Source organism: Stegodyphus dumicola, chromosome 8, assembly GCF_044657685.1.
Source record: "Stegodyphus dumicola isolate Sdum_Otavi_A_Nest chromosome 8, ASM4465768v1".
Taxonomy (NCBI): Eukaryota; Metazoa; Arthropoda; class Arachnida; order Araneae; family Eresidae; genus Stegodyphus; species Stegodyphus dumicola.
The window spans coordinates 78,911,625-78,932,784 of NC_140775.1; the positions used below are offsets into that span (position 1 = coordinate 78,911,625).

Sequence of the window (21,160 nt, forward strand, 5' to 3'; positions counted from 1 at the left end):
TTTACAAAATATGAAATCGATAATAAAAAAAATTCCAAATTTTTACTTCCAGATGCCCATATTGGCAGGAGGATTACGTTATTCAAAATTTGATGTCTCTTGGTACCGTTGTTTTATCACAGTGCGAGAAACATTCATACATTTATGCAGATTCTTCATTATTTAATTTCTTTAAATATAATACAGGGCGATAATATTTGGTGGCAACAATTTGAAAAGTGAAACAACGCTTGTAGTGAGTCGACACAAAATGCCAAAACGAAATTAATAATCCTTCTGGGCATATTGCCCCTTTGGACTAAAAAGAAGTAATTGTAATAATAAGAATAAGATTTTAATAAGTATTTCATTAAAAGTATAAAGTTCTGATTCATCTCAAGCGCTTGGAGCAATTACAACCAAATGTAAAAAATTATCATTAATTAAAATACGAAAGTTTCAATCAGATGATATTTGGGATAAAACGATTTGCTGATATGTTGTATACATAATTGTATCTCTTCTATTTTATAATATTTGTATTATAAAATAACTTAATCGAGTAACACGTAAGATACAAAACCTATTCTACTCAAACTCATATGCCCGAACTCTATATGATTTATTTAATCATAAAAAAAAGAACACCGTTTCATGTGAAATGTTTTATTACATATTTTGCATAATTTAGAAAAAAAAAAAAAAAAAAAAAAAAAAAAAAAAAAAAAAAAAAGAAGAAAAAGACTGAATTGAAGTTTAGTTCTAAGATGTTTATAAAATTAAATGCGCCAATAACATATTAACGGCAATTTCCTTTGCTATATAAAAGGCACTGCATGTTAAAAAATCTTTTGCTTTTATTAGCTTTTTTATTAGATTAAAACAGTTTTACTTCAAAAACCTTTTTTATAGTTTTTTTTTTTTTTTTTTTTTGATAGAAAATATGCTTAACTGTAATCTTGACGAATCTTTTTGTTTGTCTAGGGCATACCTGGTTCTGAAGGGTCACCAGGCGCTAAAGGGAAAGAGGTAAAGAATTTTAAGTTTATTTATTGGTCTTGAATTCAATATAAAGCATTTCTTAAATTTTATTGTATTACAAAATTTTAAAAGCTTTATTATTCTTTAAACAAATATATATATGTGTTAATTTTGATGTCCTACTAGGGTCCACCTGGGCAACCGGGACAACCAGGACAAAGCGGTGCAGCTGGTCCTATGGTAATTTAGCGTTGTTATTAATTTACGAATTCTTGTAGGTCTGTTTTACCCTAATGCTTTTAAGTCTGTTTTACAATGTCAAATGCTTTTAGTTTCTAAAAGTATCGCTAATGCAATCATTGAATGTTTACTGAAAAATAGAGCAAATTTGCTTTATGAGAAAAGTTTTAATTACTTCACTATTTGAATAGATCTAATAGATAGTTGAATAGATCTAAAAACCCTTACCTGTTACTGTGTTTGAATTTGTGATTTAATTATTTTGAAACTATTCATTTATTCATATTCGAGTGAAATATGACTTAAGATTCTATTATTTTATTCATAATAAGCTAAATATGTTCTCATTTTTATGATCAGTTTTACTTCTTTAGTCTTCGTAATCAGTTAATTTCTCTGAAATAGCTAACAGGTTAATATATCATCAAGTTTCTGAAGTTCATCTGATAATATATATTGTAATTTCAGTCAATATAAATGATTATATATACTACTCAGAAAAAGTTATTATTTTAATTTTTTTTCCATTAGGGGCCACCAGGACCACAAGGGCCACTTGGACCTCAAGGACTCGCGGTGAGTGAATAATACGCCACTTTTACTTTATTGTTTCATAACATAGTGTCAAGTTAAAATTTTGATATTATTTAGGTATATTACATTAATAATAATATACATATTTAAAAGTTTTTGAGAAAGAAAATGCTGACCATTTAAATAATTCCATTCAAATATTAAGCTTGATTATGTAATTCCTAAATTTTTTAATCGTTAATCATTATGCTAATTAACAAAAATATAGATTCTGAATTCATAAATATGTAACTCTATCATTTTGTCTGTCACATTTCTTCTTGTTCCGTGAAAAAGAATTAACCGAAACCTATACCAGAGATTCATGTCCAAGGACTATCGCTATAAATATTTAAAAAAGATATTCAATTTGAGCGTGCATGTATACATATATGCATATGTCTGTGTAATTATATATAATAAATACAGACATAAAGATAGCCTTTTTATGCATGAACACACATATATATTTATACGTGTGTGTGTGATGAAAAAATATTTTCTATGGTATAATATATTTCTATGGTATGTTCTATATCTATGGTTTCTATGTATGATGAAGGAGGGATGAGCTCGATGCATAAGATGGTGGCAGTCGTTATGGCTGGTTGAATTCCTTCTTTTATTGTTGACGTGGCATTTTTTATTCAAACACGATTAATCCAATCCGCGCGTCTGTTCTGGATTATGTACATTTGTGCCATTTTTAAATCTTTGTTACAATTTCGTAAAAGAAAAATAAGTGGCAACAGAACAGCAAGTGAAGAGAGAAATATGCTGATATGAACATTGAACCAGTATGCAGGTTTAATTAAGAATAAGGCATTTTTGTTTTGATTTATTCCTGTTGGCTAATTTTATTAACAGTTGAAGAATTCTAAAAGTACATGCTTTATTGTTGACAGCAATAACAAAAGTAATATTGCAGGAGGAAATGTGTTTAATTTCACAAATCATATGCAGGCTTATGGCATCTTTCGGTTCTGACAAATTGTGTGGATTTGATGAGTAACTCTGCATTTAAGATAACTCAGAACCAGAAATCTATCCCAATGTGGTCGAGGTCGTTGTCGCCATGAAACTGCGAAGTTACGAGATATGACTCAGTCTCGAATGTGCAGTTGCAGCACTTGGCAATTACGCGATGACGAGTGGAGGAGACCCTCTTGCATCCGTACAATGTCATTAATCACATTTCCGTGCTGTAATTCTGCAACATTGTTTTGTACCGAGCACTTGTGCTGTAGTACATTTTTCATATCAGCTGAAGTGACTTCGAAGAAGTACGAATGTGCTTGCGACGCCGCATCACGCAATCGCATTAGCTTCGAGTAAACGTGCTGGTGACATAACGTAAGGATTTTCATCAGCTCTGTGAACTCAGTTCTTGGAGTTTACTTTTCCAGTTAAGGAGGAATGCGCCTCATCCGTATATAATATCCGGAGCGGCCACCTGCTATCTTGATCATATCTGGATATCTGGTGAGAAAAAAAGTCGCGAAGTTGCTCGTTTCCAGGTTGCAACATCTGGAAGCATTGGAATTGATATGAAAACTTCCTCAGAACACAGTACAGAGAGGCCTGTGGGTTTTGGTACATCAATTGTACGGGAATCACTTGTAGTATGCAACGGACCTGGATTAATCGTATTACGCACTTCCACAACAGCCATAACAGGAACACATTGGTACTTAGGATAGCGGTCTATTATATGTGCATCCAGTTTCTTCTAATTTCTTTTACCAAATCACGTACAATTTTTACGCAAAATTTAGGATTTCGCCGAATAAACTCTTAAACTCTGCTTCGGCAGCATTTTCTCTGTTCAGATAAAACAGCTTTATCACTTCACCTCGTTGTTTCCCTGTAGGTGTTGTCTTGTTAGAACGTTCGGACACCTGACAGAAGAAGCAAGCTTCCCACACTGTTTATTAAAGATTTTGCATAAGCAATGTTTTGTACATGGTATTCTGTGATTGGTGCTTCTACTGTTTATTCCTTCGAATTATGCAATATGTATCAGTGCATCTCCTCTCTGTGTTGTCAATGGTCCTTTACAATGCTCTTCTTTGCAGATGTTAGACGGCGCCAAATTTTTGTGAGAGATGTATCATTCCAACAGCATCTATGATTTTTCAATACGCTGATCAGTGTGCATAGGAAAAAAATAGGTGTTGCTTTTCGAAAATTTGAAATCGTTTTACTAAGCGTAACCATGATAGCTCTTTTGTTTTAAATAATCAAATACGCGCATACCTTCAGATAACAATATCTGAATTTCATTTAGTTAGTTGAGCGGATAGATATATAGGCGTTTATATATCGGGGAAATTTCTTTTATGACCACCCTGTATATATGTATACGAAGTTAGATGAATGTAGGTAAAAATAGGTAAAATGAAATGGTAAAAAGAATGCATAAAATGACTCTTAAACGTTTCACTTAAAAAGTAGATGATGTCATAGTTGCTTATATCTCTTATGCGGTAAGAAACCAGTAGGAAGGCCCAGTTACTTTCTAGACTTTCCCTTGCAGTCTTATGAGAAGATATGTCCGAATGTAGCGTGTGTCTGAGAGGCAAATGTTTGGAGCCAGCCCTTATCCTGGGTGTCTTTCTGACTAAAGAACAGATTCATCTGATGTGTTTTAAATACTCTATCCAAGGTTATGACACCGTATTGAGCTTCTGGAAGAACATCATCCGATAAATACTAGCATAAACGGAAACGTTCCTTGAAAGTGTATAGGAGGTATAAGTTATTACCGCACACTGTGGCCTAAAATAAGAGGATAACAACTGCAAACGTAGTTGCAGAGTTTCTGCATGCTTTCCAATCCTGCCGAAGAGAACTCCGCGAATAGGGAATTTATAGTGTAATTGCAATTACCAAACCCCGGATTAATGACTCCTTGCAGAATTACTTCATTAATCAAAGAGATACGGCATCCATAATATTGAAGCTACTACTCAATGGAGATTGTCAACGGTTTGATAAATCGATCTACACATCATTTCCAGCCTGTGTTCAAGTTTGTGTGTGAAGAATAGCAACTCCAGGTTTGATCGGAGTTCGTTTTATCAACAGTGAAACAAGGAAGAGGTATAGTCATGGGTTTGCAATCATAATATTCTGTAGGTCCTCCTTTTGCAAAATCATGTTTTTGCACTATATAAACATTTTCAGCAATTAAGTGCTTTCTGTGATGCAAACAATGTTTTCTGCAGGAGATGTAATTTATCAAAATAATAAGGACCCATTTCATATTATCTGTGAATATCCGAACAGATTGATGAGATTGCTTTATTTTCCATGTCTTCTTCAGTTGTCATACCTCAGTGACATAGAACTCTCTATGGCGATTAATTGCTCCTTATTTTTCTATATTTATCCGTTTAAAATTTTTCTAAGTCGTCGGAATGAACAACTCGAAATTCTATCGTGCTTATTTATTTGTATTTTTCCGACTTTTCTGTATGTTCATTCCAATATTGGTAAGGTGATATCTTTTGAATTCTGGTGGCTGCTCTTCATTTTGACTTATCTGTAAAAAAGGAAAAAGAGACAATTTAACTTTCTTTAACAAATTTATTAATTTTGTAGTTTTTAATTATATTGTAACATATTAGTTTTGGATTCATTGTTTATAACTTAAATGCAAACACAGTAGAATTCGAACATTTGAATAAACTCAAACCGTACTTTATAATAAATATAACTTGGGGAAGCACTTATTGAAGTGCAAGCAGTGAATAATGGAGTAAACAAAGAAACATATTTATATGCAGTATGCAGTATGTAATTTCTACATATTATTTGCCGAATGGTATTGACCAAATCTTGTCTCGTGCGCAGATTTCTAAAAATACTTGAAAGATTTCTAAAAAATCGATCTTTCTCCTACACTCAAAGGCTGTTATAATTTTTACTTCACTATTTTACATATCACTTATGAACGTTTTTCTGAATTTTATGTAAAATTTAACATTTATTAATTTCCTTTTAACTTTTGATAAGAAAAATACTCAATTTAAATTATTTTAATGCGATCCATATATAAAATTAAAAAGAACAATTTACTATCTTTTTTTAAATCTGCTTTGTACTTTATAGGGACCTAGAGGAAAACCAGGACTACCTGGCCTGGCTGGTGCAGATGGGCTTCCGGTATACCCGTGTTTCCTTCTTGAATTTTCTTGTTTTTTGGATGGTTGTCACAATTTTTTGTTTTGTAACTGCATATATTATTTTGCAGGGACCATCAGGGGAGCCTGGGATTCCAGGAGCCAAAGGAGATACTGTAAGTAGAAGTATTCTCGCTTCGTATACATATCAGTATTTCAATTTTATGCAGTTACTATCAATCGGAATTCTGAAACGGTTCAGATTTCTCATTATTAGTATAGAAGAAAGAGATAGATACTTAGAAAGAGAAAGATACTTAGAGAGAGAAAGTATTAACATATTAAAAAGTCATGAAGAAGAAAGTTATAAATTTTGAAAATCTGTCAATGAAATATTGTCAACTTGTCAATTTAAAATATGAAAAAGCTGGCGAATGGTATAGACCTTAATTCAAACTATAATTTTGCCAATTGAATATTTTGACATTAAATATCCTCTTGTATATTATTTATTACATATTATGTATCTTTACGTAATTGAAATTCTCAAGAAATTACTATACATCCTACCTAAACCTTATCTCTAGATTTGCAAACCTGAAGGTGAATGCTGTCTAAGGCAATTCAAAATAGCACTAAAGCTGATTATACTGTCATTAAGCTCTTAAAAGTTTTAAGAGTCTAAGTGTATTAGATATATTATAGGTGTGATACACCAAAGCCTGAACAAGTAGTAGAGATAGTAAATGTCAAAACAATATTTTCGCAGCAAGTATGATTGAATCATTCAGTGAAGAATTGTGGATTGATATTTTATTGTTTCCAAGACTGACATCTTAAAAACGATTGAATATTCGTCCTTTGCTTACAGATATCAGTATCTGATTCATTTTCAGACAGTCTATTTTATTATCTGCACAATATAGTTTAGTTTTCACTAAGGAATTATGTACATATTATGCATTTGATATAAAACTCTACGTTTTTATAGTATTTTACTTTCTTTTCAGTATTTTACTTGTTATGTTATTTTATGTTTTCTTATTGTTCACATAATAAGAAGAGCATGCGGTATTAACGTTGACTCATTTACTTCTTATTATGTGAATAATAAGCTTAAATACTGCTTAATATGCTTAATTACACCATGATTCGGACTTGTAGTATAATATTTCTAAACAGCAACATTTAGAGTATTACAAAGACAGCATTGTCATATTTGTTAATAATTTGAATGAAGTTTTATAGAAATTGTGTCTTATGAATATTAGAAAGAGGGAAAAGTAGTAAATGCTCCATTCACAGAGGAATTTAAGTTATACTCAGTGTTGACAAATGAGGGAGGGAGAATTTTATTCAGTTTTGCATCGGACAGTAATTAGAATAAAAATAATTTTTGTTTATTATCATAAAATTATTTTCTACAGGGTGATCCTAAATTATTTTTACATATTAAGAGAGGCGACAGTACCCATCCAGATGAACAATAATTACCATAGGACATATTGTCTCATTCCACTCTGAGACGCAGAAAAGAGAAATATTAAAATTCCAACCTGAGCTAACAACAGTGTTGGGAAAGCGAATGAACGGAACCTAAAGTTGCGCAGATTTATTGTTTAGTGAAAAACTCACAGAAAGTACTCAAAATGCCGACTACGCGTTTCGTTGCACAATTGACAGCGGCGAAGGAACGACTAGTGAATCTTTTCGAAGATCGGTTGTCGTGTTAATTTTGTCCGCGGCAACAAAGCTTCTCGCCACGAGATCTTCAGCTGAGTCCACAGGCGTCTGATACACTAAAGATTTCATATGCCTTCAGAAGAAAACGTCCAGTGAGTTGAGGTCTGATGAGCAAGAAGGCCTAGCCACAGGTCCGCCACGTCCGATTCATCGTACTGAATATGTGGCATTCAAAATGTTACGGACAGTGACAGAAAAGAGTGCTGGGGCTCCAACCTGCATAAACCACATGTCTCTCTGAATGGGAAGCGGATCAGCCGGCAATAAACTGGGAATTACTTTTTCCAAAAACATACGGTATGTTGCGCCAGTCAAATGGTCTGGCATGATGTAATCACCTAAGATACATGCCCAGACGTTCACGAAAAATTTCTGCTCGTGTTTATGAGGGGTAGTGCTGTGGGAATTGCTGTCAGACCAAACATATTGACTGTGCACGTTGAAAATGTCTTCTGTGGTGAATGTTGCCTCATTACTAAATAATATTAATGCAGGAAATCGTGGATCGTTATTCCTCATTCCAAGCATCCACTGCACAGTCTGCCTGGCAGGAATAATCACCTGTGTCCAAAGATTGCACTTTTTGCACGTAGTAGTGGTGCATGCGTTCCTTGTGTAAAATACGTCACACCATTGGCTGAGAAATATCCATTTCATATACCATCGCTCGCGTACTTGTGGAAGGAGCTGCTTCAAATCTAGTCAAAACTCGCTCTTCCATTTCCGGCGTTCGTGCATTTCGCGGAAGTCATGCATTTTTGAGGTGGCAAAAGAACCGGTTTCTCGTAGGCTTCGATCAACGGTGGAAAAGGTTGGGTGATTTGGAAACCGACGAGTTGGAAACCGCTGTTCCTACAATCTTCGTGCTTTGCGTCCAGTCCCTTTGGCTTCACCGTATGTGAGGTGAATATCTGAAAATTCCTCGTACGTGTACTCCGCCACAGCATTTACGAAAAGTTTCGGACGATGTTACCAAGGTAATACTTGAAGCGATGATGTTGTGCCGTTTTTCAAGGACACCGTATACTCTGATTGGCTTGTACTCGCTTCGGCAGTACATATACTATAATTGGAACGATACAGAGATTAGCATGGCCCCTGCGCAAGGATGACACTCTGATTGGCTTTCTCCGGTACCAATTGAGAGCAAAATGCTGCTTCTTCTCAGTGCAAATTTGCATGCGGTTATTTCTTGTTAGTCTTAGGAGACAGTCTCCTTGTTCTTCCTCGATGCGCTTTCCTCTTTTCTGCCTCTCAGAGTGGAATGTAACTCTATATGGTAATTATTGTTCGTCTGGATGGGTATTGCCACCGCTCTTAATTTGTAAAAACGATTTACAATTACCCTGTATAAGACTGTAGTTTTTTTTAATTACAAAAATCATTTATTTCTTTAGTAAAAAGGTTTATAAATTTTAATAATTTTGAAATGCAGTTTGTTCTGTTACCTGTTCCTATTATAAAGCGCTAAAGCAAGGGAATAATAATCACTAAAAACAGAGAGGTAGAAAATAGATGATTCTACTGTAGAAATCCATACTGCAGTAGAATGAATACTGATCATTCTACTTCTCATACGTTCCATTTCCTTGTATTTTCCAATGAATTTTCAAGACCTTTATAACAAACAAACTTTATATATCGACTTTATATATTAATTAATTTATTTATATATTTATTTATTATTTATATATTAACTTTATATATCGACTTTTGATCAACTCAGAAATGATTTAAATCTCATTCTTTTCTATCTATTCTTCTATTTTTAAAACATACTGCAGATGCAGATGAAGCAAATCAGGTACTTTAGGATCATTTTGTATTAAGATACCAAAAAGCAACATATAAAGAGTATCACTTTAGCTATACATTTCAACTGTAAATTTCTATATTTCTAATGATTTTCTTGTATTTATATAAATTCATTTGTATATAGTTTAATTTAAATCTACAATATTCTACCATTATTATCTATTTTAAACGTATTATAGATGTAGTAGTTGATGCAGTTCAAAGGCAGTTCATTTAAGATCTGTTTATGTTAAAATAAGGCATTATGATACCACTTTTACTATAATTTTCTACAGTAGAATGATCTATTTTCTACCTCTCTGTTTTTAGTGATTATCATTCCCTTTCTTTAGCGCTTTATAATAGGAATGATATCTTTAGCACTTAGATGTGAATGATCTTAGCGCTTTATCATGGGAATGATATCTGGTTTTCTTTTCTTCAAGTAAAAATGTTAGACAAGGAATTTGGCAGTTTAGTATTATTTTTTAGTTGCTAAAAGATGACAAAATGCTTCAGTAATTATTAAAACCTTTCAGCATTTATATAACATAAATTTAAAGTAATTTGAATTTACAATTTGCTATTGCAATAAAGACTGTAATTGATAATTTTTTATTTTATGCTAATTATACAAGGTCTGTTAAACATGTAACGTTTTGGTAAACAGTGAAGAAAATTTTGAATTTTCAACAATTAATAATAATTCATTTGTAATTTTACTTCATTTGTTATTTTTCGTACTTCAGGATAAATTCTTTAACAAATAGAAACTTGATTATTGATTATTAATTATTATTAACAAACAGAACAATTTTGTCTTTATCTAATCACTATTTTATTTAATAAATAAGTTATTTATGTATATGGAAGAGAAATAATCAAATGTCAAATGTAAAACAAAAGTCATCCTTAAATTCGTATTTGTTTCTATATAGTCCTAACCAGCTTAACGCTAATTTTATGTCTAGTTTTATAATTATTTTGATATAGAAGAATTTTTATAAAAACTCAAACTATATGAGTTAAACTTCAAGTTTGTTATAAAACATATTAAATATGACATAACAGTTTTTCAATCATTTGAAATTTTAACATTATTTCGAATTTTAAATACTTTTTTATGTAGTACTTTATTGGTTAAATCTTCTTGTTTAGTCAATTTCGTGCCAAATCTAGCATAATGCTGAGCATTTCTTGACAGTTTTTCAAATAACTTTTACATTTTATTTAATTTAAATTACATAAAAATGTTTTTTTATCATATAATCAAAATTTGATATTCCTTCTTACTTCTGTAGGGTGGACCTGGGCCTCAAGGACCTATGGGATTTCCTGGTCAAAGAGGAGTGAAGGTCAGTTATAGTCATTGAATATTTGTGTAGTATAAGTTGAGAGCTTCTTAATTATAATATTTACTTTTCAACTCTTAGAATAAAATAATTTTGATAATCTTAATAATTGCATAAGAATTTCATTAAAAATTATGAAACAATTTGTTTTATGTATTTGCCTTGTTTTCTGATAATTGTAACCCTAATTTCTGATAGTATATGGATAAAATTAGGGGAGAATTTGATGAATTATAAGAACTAAATGTTTCATGCTAATATTAATAAATTGAAAAGTGCCAGTGATATGTATATTGAATCAAAAGAATAACAAATTTCCTTATCAAATCAATAACTGTAAGTATTATTAATAGTTTGGGTTATAATTTACTTTGATTACTAGAACATGCATAAGCGTTAATTCAATCAATTAATCTGAGGCAATGCACGTTAGATTAATTGATTAAAGCAAAGCAATTCGAACGCTGTTTGCCTATAGGTAGGGTGCCTTTATTAAAAATTATTTAAAGGCTTTTTAAGGGAAATTGGCTCGTATCCACGTTACTCGGAGAAAACAACGGAAACTTCTCTGTAGCGAGACCGACTCGGGAGATTTGAACGGGGATCGAACTATTAACAACTTTAACGCATCGGCGACTTTACCTCTCATTCGCTGTTGAGCACATACGTGCAAAGAAACGTTGTTTCAAAATACGCTGTTGTTGTATTTATTTCCTATCATTCTGTCTTAAATACCTTATATCGTAAAGGATGTACACTGCGAAAAAAAGGGGGGCGGGAAGTTACAATTTCCCGTTCTACTGGGCCAATTGACGAAAATTCCAACTGCGTTTTTCATGTTTCGAAGCGCGACTTAGGATATGTATTAGATTTATATATAATATTGTTCTAATATAGGTATTTTGACACAAAATCAGACGTTTTCTGAAATGACATTTCCATTTTTTCCATCTTTGTGCAAAATGGGGTAAGAAGCAAAGTTTTCTTCGTGAAACGATATCATTCTGATAAAGAAGGAATAAACTACAACATTATCATTTTCGATGACAGTGCCATGTCTCACTTTAGAAACCTTTAAAACATGGGCAATAATAAATAACATTTGTCAAATGTTGATTGAAATAAAGACTCGGTGAGTCTCAAGTAGAGTGGAGCTGAGAGACAAAGAAGAGATAATAGGAGATGACACTATACACTTATCTGATTATTTTTACGGAAAGGAATTTCGGGCCTATATTTATCTATTTAATACTGTGTTTGTTTTTCTTGCTTTATAATCACTGATTTCCATTGGTTTTTCAGTTATGGGCTTGTAAACAAGGTACTGTTGTGAAGTTGAAATTAGAAATTATCTGTAGTATAAGAATGAATTAATCCCTTTTACATTAATTCCTGTGGGAAAAAAAATTGTTTCGGAGATGAACATTTAGGTTCACCAATTAAATTGATAAACCGAAGTTTCACTGCATTCATTTTCTAAAACCATTTCTTATGTATTAAAAAGTATAGCAAACACTTTTTAATTAAAATGCAGTGCAGAAATGTTTGAACATATTTTCTGATATATGCTTTATTCCGTAACAATTGTTTTCTTTGACTGGCGTTGAATTTTCCATGCATATTTTTGTGCTGTTCAGATTTAAACTACTAGTGATAAAATGTACTGACAATACTTTGTCTTCATAGGGTGATCAAGGTGTAAGAGGACCCGCAGGCGAAAAAGGCGAAAAGGTATGAGAGTTTTTTCACTTTTATCATACACTATCCGTTATATCATTCATTTATCTGGTTGGTGGTGCTGAAGCTATGGGCAATAAATGTGATACATTATTATAATGTGGACATAATTTATTCGGCGAAATCCAAACTATTCTTTTTATGCAAAACATATAACTGAGATTTGTCTAATATTATAATTATGGTGATAAGACTAATATAAAACAATCATAACTGGGATTTAAAATGCATTGTTTGCGTCTGTATATTATCTTTAATATATTGTGTGATGTAAAGACACGCCCAGAAATTTGTGAGTTAATGTTATTAAATGTTGTTTTCAATTCTTGAATTGTCTCAGATTAAATCGCTTTCTTTAGAACGCACTAGAAGATAAGTACCGAAGAATTAAATTGGTGATAAAAAGACACAATCAGACAAACATTCCACAACTTACATCAACACATGCTGAACTTTTTACGTGATTGCCTTATCGGGCAGTTTTTTATATTGAATATAATCGATTCAAATGAAATTTATAAAAAAAGCGATAGCCTTTCTTTCCTTTATATAAAAAAGGAAAGAAATTGATAGCATCGACGTGGTAGGGAGTGTAGAAATAATTCAAAGGATTATGTAAAACTTAATTCATGCACAGGGATTACAATACAACGTTTTATTACTAGAATAAACAGACCATATTTACCAAGATTATCAGGACTACTATTTTTTCTTATTGCCATTGGGAACATAACTGGATTTCTGAGTAAGAACAGGGAGTTTACTAAAAACTATGTTCGTGCAAGTGTAGAAGATACGACACAAATGGGAAGAGTTTAATTACCCTTTATAATTTACAGCTGTTCCCGCACTTCTGAATGCAAAGACCAGTACTTATGGTCAGAAACGCAAAAATAAGAACTACAAACTAACTAAATTAAGTAAGAGCTAAATTCAAATACGTTACAAAGACTAGTAACGAGAATATTGGTCTTTTAACTTTATGTATGTAGTAAGGAGAATGCGGGAATACAACAGCACGTCTTCAGTATCAAGAGAATTAAATTCTGGCCATAAAGGCAGACAAAAACTGACTGAAAAGCGCGCGTGAGGTTAAGGTAACGAGAAGCCTCTCTCTCTTTTTTTTTTCTAAAAACCACAACTTAAATACTTAACAGTTTGCAAGCTCAATTTGCATAATCAAAACTAACCTCGTTTATTCTGGCTGGAAGTGGAAAATAAGGAAGGACATTAAAGTTTTAAAATTAAATAAACGTTAGTAAAACTTAAAATCCTTACACGATGACCTTTACATTCTTATCAAATTCAGATCTAGTGTAAATAGACAGCTAAAGATACATACATTCACGCGTACAGAACAAAGCTCCAAACAGACATCCAAAAAGCTAAGAAAAAGAACAGTAATCAATGCATTTTAGGAAATAAAGGTTAAAATATAAATGTAGTTACAATATGTTGGAAGAATGCTAATTATCCAAAAGCTTTAAAATATTTAACTAAATTTCAAAATTATAAACTCTTAATGACATATGATACAAAAATGGAGACCTTAATAAAAGTTATTTTTAATAAAACTTCACTGCAATTCATTCTTAAAATGCCTAAAAGAGTTTATTCATTTCACAGCACTTCCGTTTCATAATTCTCTTTTACTATCCTCTTAAACAGCGAGTTCATCATATATGAGAGCGCTACACAGATATCAGAATGTTTTTTTTTTAATCTGAATATCCTGTAGAACAGTTTTTTACGTATTGAAATTATATTTATTTTTTCAATAATATACTGTAGCAAAACCATATTTTGCAAAGTGTATTTCCATTTTGTTTTATATTTACTTATTAATTAGTATATTACATGAAAATGTATGTTCCTTTTCCTCTGAAAAACGAAATAACTGCAAAATATTAACCATAGCATTTTTTGCAGTCTTGATTTTTATGGCATTCACCTGCAGACATTTTGAGAAATTATTAACTGACTGTTATAGTGAATGGTATAGTTCTGGAGTATATTAATATTATTGAAGGATAAGAATCATATCATTAGGCTAGAAGTTTTAAATTTTTATTTTGTACGGTAACAGATTTCAGATGGGTATATTAAAAATTCATTATCTAATATCTAAAGCTTCTGTATTGATTTGAAACCATTTTCATGTACATGTAAAATGATTTAATTCCTAATTTATAAATAACTGTAGTCATCTAGAATATGAATAATGAAACCAAATTACTTCGAATTTTTTTTTTTTTGTTTAACCTTTAAATTTATATTAATCTCATTTCTAATTGCCGTAATAAACAAAATTTATATCGCAGATAAGTTTCCTTTTATTTTAAACTCATACTACATCAGGGAACTATCAATTCTTATTTAAGTTCATTAATCAGAAATGCAATAACATTTTGGAACATGGTATTATAGATGTATCGAATCGGGGGTCCACATGCAATATGAAATGTAAACTAGTAAAACGAAAAGAACATCATTCGCTGACTCATAACGAATGAGTATCTTAAACTAAAATGGGGTGGAGGAAATTAATGCTATGCTTTGATGACGGTACGGGTTATGATCATTAATGGATTTCTGGCAACGGCTTTGAATTGCCTATTTTTAAATAACAAGCTGCAGTAGAGCACAGTAGTAAACTAGCGTATGGAAAACAGACAAGATCTGCAACCAAACTAATGCTTGGAGCGGAGACGACTGCGATTGCATATTGATGGTTATTGGCTTCGTTTGAACAATGCGGTTTGCATTGTTCATTTATGCTATTCGTAACTGACATTGTTCAAGCCATGCATTTGAATCATGGGAATTTTTACAAAATGGTCTATAATTCGAACGATTTCAACAGTCCAATTCTGAAGACGAAACAATGTACTACTTCATTTAGCATTTTGTATACTTCCTTAAAAATCCTTAAGTTTTTTATTATATCTAATTAATCATTTGGAATTATTTAAAATGTAATGATATACTAAAATAAACTATAGAATTCATGTTATCCATCTGAGAAAACTGTAAAATTAAAATATTTGTGAATTTTGTTTCCACGCTTATATAAATAAAAAATCTTTTCTTACTCTTAGTAACTTTATGTTTTTTTAAAACAATTTAAGAGCTTTTGATACTTTATTTTTAGGGATCAAGGGGTCTGGATGGGCAAAAAGGTGATTATGGTCCTAAAGGAGATCAAGGAATTCCTGGTCCAGACGGCACGCCTGGTATAGAAGGACCTGAAGGACCGAAGGTAAATACGATTCTCGATGCAAAGTAAATAAGAATTGAGACAAGGCAACAAAAAATAGTTTCTCATAATAATAAATGTGTTTTTCTTTCTAGGGATTCGAAGGTCCGAGAGGCGAAATGGGACCTCCTGGCCCAACGGGTGAGAAGGTAAGGAAAAAGAACACCACTTTTAATTTACACTAGATTATAAGAACGTAAATAATGTACACCGGAAAAGGAAGAAGTCATAGTTCTCTTGCGTAGTGTCTAAAGATGTTTCGCCAAGTTTCAAGAAATATTTGAATAAAACTATGAAAGAACATTTATATTATAAATAGTTGTACCAAAATTTGTTATCGAATCAGGAGGTAGATTTCTACGAAGATGGAATTCAAAAGCTGTGGTTCCATATGTTAAGTACCTTAGTCAGAAATTATATTGAAAAGGAGATTAAGGTCCAATCACCAAAGCAAAAATAAGATTAATGAATTGATTAATTTTATTTTTGCATATTTTGCATATTAATTATGCATCTATTGATTAATTTTACTTTAGATATTACATGAACACTAAAACAGTGAAAATTGTCTTATCAAAAGATGTTTGCTTAAAAAAAACAAGTCTTTTATATTTTGCGTAATGAATTCTTCAAATCCCATACAAGGTGTGATTATCTGATATGTACTCAAAAATTAAATCAAGTAAGGAAACATTTTTTTTCATTAAAATCCAAAAAAACTTCCGATAACTATGACTCGTTTATTTGACAAATTTTTTTGGATGCTGTGCATAAAAATGTTTTAAGGCAGTATTTTACTGTGCAATAAAATTTTAATGTAATTCAAAAGTCATTTATATATAATTGGAAAGAATTATTAAGTAGCTTTAAAAAAAGATCAAACTTGGCTGAAATAAACGTATTTAAAGTAATAACTTGAAAATTAAAAGTTTATTTGCGATTATTTAAATATTTATATTGAAGAGTTAAGTAATTTTTGAACGACTTTTGGTAACCATTGATATTCAATTAATTATTTAATTTAGCCGTTTATATATTCTGCATAGCGATGTTCCGCACGACAAGATTGGTGTGTTATTGAATTAAAATTAGCCTTTTTATCTTAAGAGCTTGACAGAAAATGTATATTTTGCGTAAGAGAGAAACTTCGGAAAATTTTTGCATTATTTAAATGAAGTCAGTGCAATTCATGTTTTGCCATCCCTCCTCTCAAATCTAAAAAACATTAATTGAGAATTAAGCAATTTCAGATGTGTCAACAATTACAATGCAAAACGTACATGAAATGAAATTTTAGCACATGTCTTTTAGAATTATAAAATTAAAAACAAATTTGAAACTATTTAATGATGAAAATAATTTCGAGAACATGAATCTTAGTTTTATATATAATCGTAAAACTGTTTACTGCTACTATGTATTCTGCTGAATTTTTTTTAACATTGGAATAGTGAACTTAAGATAAAATTTTAAAACTGTATCTTTCCAATGATTCCTGTTGCTGGAAAATAAAATAAGGTTAAGATAATGGCATAATTAACTAAAACGTATCCACATTTTCATGTAGTTACACTTTGAAAGGGGATACATATGAAAGCCTTAAAGAAGAATAGTAACTTTAAAACTTGGATTTATGTTATTCAGAGATTTATTTTTCAAATTTGATTATCGCTGTATTATTATGGTATATCGAATATAAGTACTATATATTTTGAAAGCGATACAATTTATTAAATTTCAGTTAAACTTCATCTTCCGAAGACTTGATAGTAAAGGTCTAGTAAGAATAGTAAATTTTACTAACATTTAGAATGTATGTAATGCAGTGAATTTTTATTATAAAAAATTTGTTTAGTTATATATTTGTATTTCAGGGTAAAATAGGAATCCCAGGATTCCCAGGTTATCCTGGTCACCCTGGAGCAAAAGTAAGTATGAAGTCAAAGAGGATATAAAGTGAGTTAAAATCATTTTAAAACCTATACTTAATACACTAATTCCTGCATTTTCACTTAAATACAAAATTTTTAATTAGCCGTAACTGCATAAAAGGAATCATTTATGCACTAATCTTTTTTAGATCATCATACGGATTCTGAAGTATACGGATTCTGAATAAAATGATGAAAAATCTAACTGAGATACCAGTTTGTCAATGAACTTTATATACTTTATATATAAAATATTCAAAGATCTGGATTTCGGTGTAATGTATTCATATTTAAAACTAATTAAAATACAAAATTCTCAGAATTATTTAAGTTCTTTTCATCGTATTTAATTAGATTAATCAGATTGTATCTGTATATTATATAATTAACATTTTACCTCCCTAATTAATTTCATTTAATAGCAAAGCAGAAATGAATCATGAAATCAATGATTTTGATTGTTTTTTAATCTTAATGATAAGGAAATGTGATGAATTTTAAAGTGCTAAAGGGAAAGCGTATCATACTACATCTCAAAAAGAAATTAAAATCATCATAATCTACATTTCTTTTAACTTTTCACATTTATGTCGATGACCTACCTGTACTCCACAATGACTGACTACTGATATTCATGAGGCATCTATTGAAAATAGTACTTATGACTACGTTCATATGATAATTATTTAATTGAAATAATACATCTGTTTAATTAATAATGTAAGAATTAAAAGCATCCTCTCCTCGTATTTCTATATTGCTAGGGTGAGCATACTGAACCTGTTAATCACAGATCCCGCGTTCATCTCCAAGCGATAACAGAAGTTGCATTCAAGGACTTCTCAATTCAAGGACTTCTTCTCTTTTGTCTGCAATAATGTTAATAAATTGAGATCTAAATGTTCAATGAAGATGTTGATTTATATTATCATTCAGAAATACATGCTTTCTTGAATGATAATTTGAATTGCTTTTGCAGTGAAATTATAACCACGGATATCTTAAGTACAAACGAATTCTGTTGCAATGAATATAAAAGAGTAATAAAATTTCTTTTTATAACATTAGTAACTGTACTTATAATGAGTTAAACATTTATTCTAATTTCATAGTTCATTCGTTTCTGTTTCTTGTGATGATGATGTCTTTATATCTGTGTTCGTGTTCGATTGCTTTATTTATAAATATTGTCGATGAATTTCTGAAATAGTTACTATCAAAACCAGTTAAATATATAATTATTAAAGGTTATAATAACAGAAATTTTAAGAGATTTGTGATTTATGTTAAATATTAAATAATACTTTGTGTTGATAAATTTTACAGTTAATGTGCAAAAATTATAATTTACAATTTACAGTAAAGGACTGTATTTCTGATTTTCACTATTTCACTATTTTTTTAGTAATAAGCAGCTTTATAGAGAACAATGGACAGTTTCCATAAAAGAGAAGTTAAATTTATGTCCCGTCGTTCTTTAATATGTGTATATTGATGTAAATAATTTTAATAAATATATATTCAGAAGCATATTTTTCATATTGTCACTAAGTGGCTAATAATTTGCTTTTCATTTTCTAAAGGGTGAAAAAGGATTTTGGGGCAAACCGGGGAAGAAAGGTGAAAAAGGTGAAAGAGTAAGTACTAGTTAATAATTTTATGATCACTGTTTAACTGCGAAGTTTTTCTAGATGAGACAGAAATTACCTTTAAATAATGTAAAGTGCCTTTAAGTAATGTTAGATTTCAATAACGTTAAGGAAAATTTATTTGTTTAACCAAATTGTGAATATCTCAGCACTATATTAAACAAGGGTTCTCTCTAAGAGTTATTAGAAATTTCACAAAAGCTCATTATTAAAAGTGTTAGATAGATAAACATGTAAAGAAAGTTAAGGAAACTTCTGATTATAATTTATAGAATTACAGCCATTAGCATTTAATAAGCTTGAAACAGGCCAAATACGGTAGAATCTCTTCATTGGAAGCAACCTCGCGAATCTGGATAGATTTCTCCAGATAATTGAATATGTATTTCTAGAACGTACTTATTTACATTTTTCATGCCATCTATAGAAATTTCTACATACAAAGTCTGGTGGCCATGGTTTTTTTTTTATCTATTGACCATAGTTAAATAAAAAATATCTGTGATTCTCGTTATACTTAAAACAGATTATTTAAAATTACAGATTATACATTATTTGAAATTAAAGTACATATACATGATTTTTTTATATTTCAGGTAAACAACAGTAAACAACGTTTTAAAATTACCATATACATTATCACACAAATGTTAATAGATTTTTAAGAGTGATGACATACAATGTCTTTCTGCTTATAAGATTGTCTCCGAGATAGTTTAAAAAAGTCGCTGTGTATACAGCAATGTTTCGCAATGCCACGTACGAACATAGATGAATATTTCTCGAAACACCTTATGAAGGTCCATAATTCTTCGTCAGCTTCTTTCCGCATAACCTTCTTGCTCTGCATGTGTTATTTATCTTCAGCCTTCCCTTTTTGATTATCTCCTTTTCCATTGATTATTTCCTTTCCCATTGATTATTTCCTTTCCCACTAGAGATGCCAGATTATTTCGTCATCCTTTTGTGAGAGTATAACGAAAACAGAATTGTCTACCCACACCAAAGCCTGCACTACTTCTTCACGGATACTAACCTTCTTCGAACATATAATTAAATCCATCAAAACCGAGGCAATCATTATTACTCGACTCATCATCTATAAAAGTAATCACAGATCGCAATTTACGTCAACAGCAACATAAAATAATGTTCAGTATAACTCTTTTTAATCAAGAGATAAAGTAAATATGGCGTCCTTCAATATAATGTTTTCTCAATATCATAAACACTATTTTCAAAATTTACACATCGATGCATAAAAAAGGATCGATTGTTCATTTTTGTATTCTGGATAAATTTTTATTCATTGGCTAGATTAAGCTTTGCTACGTTAAGCAGCCTTTTTGTCTAGAATACTTTAAGTTCTATTATTAGCCCATTACATACGTTTATCTGACAGACCTAAATTTCAGATTAAAATTTAAACCTTCAAAAGTGCATAAATTTGTTTTGATATAATCTGTTAATTGGGTGCCAGTTACAACAGATTTAACTGTAATACGCAGTGATGAAATCTCCCATTTTTTACGTTTTGAGTATTATAAGATTTTAGAATCATTACGTTTTAACTCAAAATTTTGGAAAATTTAGTTTTTTTTATGTCCAATAGAAGCATTCATTTAAAAAAATGAGAGAGAGAACACAATTATTACACTTAAACTGAATCATCAGTATCGCCTCTCAGAAGCCTTGCCAGTTTTTCAAGTTTAACATTTTGTACAGAATTTAGAGTTCTGTATTTAGTGCTTATCTAGATTAACTCTTGAAATCAGTACCCTTCTCTCTTCACGTCCTTTGA

At 30.8% G+C, this 21,160-nt stretch overlaps 1 protein-coding gene, 1 long non-coding RNA gene and 1 other non-coding gene across 4 annotated transcripts in view; 2 read left to right on the plus strand and 1 right to left on the minus strand.

Annotated features, from left to right (window-relative positions):
• LOC118190119 (uncharacterized) overlaps window positions 1-21,160 on the plus strand; it is a 209,504-nt gene that overhangs the window by 71,442 nt on the left and 116,902 nt on the right. For both annotated transcript variants that reach the window (XM_085822021.1, XM_085822022.1), the window contains 11 exons: window positions 964-1,008; window positions 1,147-1,200; window positions 1,732-1,776; window positions 5,887-5,940; window positions 6,029-6,073; window positions 10,736-10,789; window positions 12,473-12,517; window positions 15,675-15,782; window positions 15,875-15,928; window positions 17,654-17,707; window positions 19,294-19,347. In XM_085822021.1, the coding sequence (XP_085678147.1) occupies window positions 964-1,008; window positions 1,147-1,200; window positions 1,732-1,776; window positions 5,887-5,940; window positions 6,029-6,073; window positions 10,736-10,789; window positions 12,473-12,517; window positions 15,675-15,782; window positions 15,875-15,928; window positions 17,654-17,707; window positions 19,294-19,347 (612 nt within the window). The remainder of the gene's footprint in view (window positions 1-963; window positions 1,009-1,146; window positions 1,201-1,731; window positions 1,777-5,886; window positions 5,941-6,028; window positions 6,074-10,735; window positions 10,790-12,472; window positions 12,518-15,674; window positions 15,783-15,874; window positions 15,929-17,653; window positions 17,708-19,293; window positions 19,348-21,160) is intronic.
• The window catches only part of LOC146995881 (uncharacterized), a 41,270-nt gene continuing 22,708 nt past the window's right edge, over window positions 2,599-21,160 (minus strand). The window contains exon 2 of the long non-coding RNA XR_015042610.1: window positions 2,599-5,317. This is a non-coding gene — a long non-coding RNA (uncharacterized LOC146995881). The remainder of the gene's footprint in view (window positions 5,318-21,160) is intronic.
• Window positions 8,680-8,785, plus strand: LOC118190121 (U6 spliceosomal RNA). Its single transcript, XR_015042911.1, has one exon. It is a non-coding gene; the product is annotated as a U6 spliceosomal RNA (small nuclear RNA).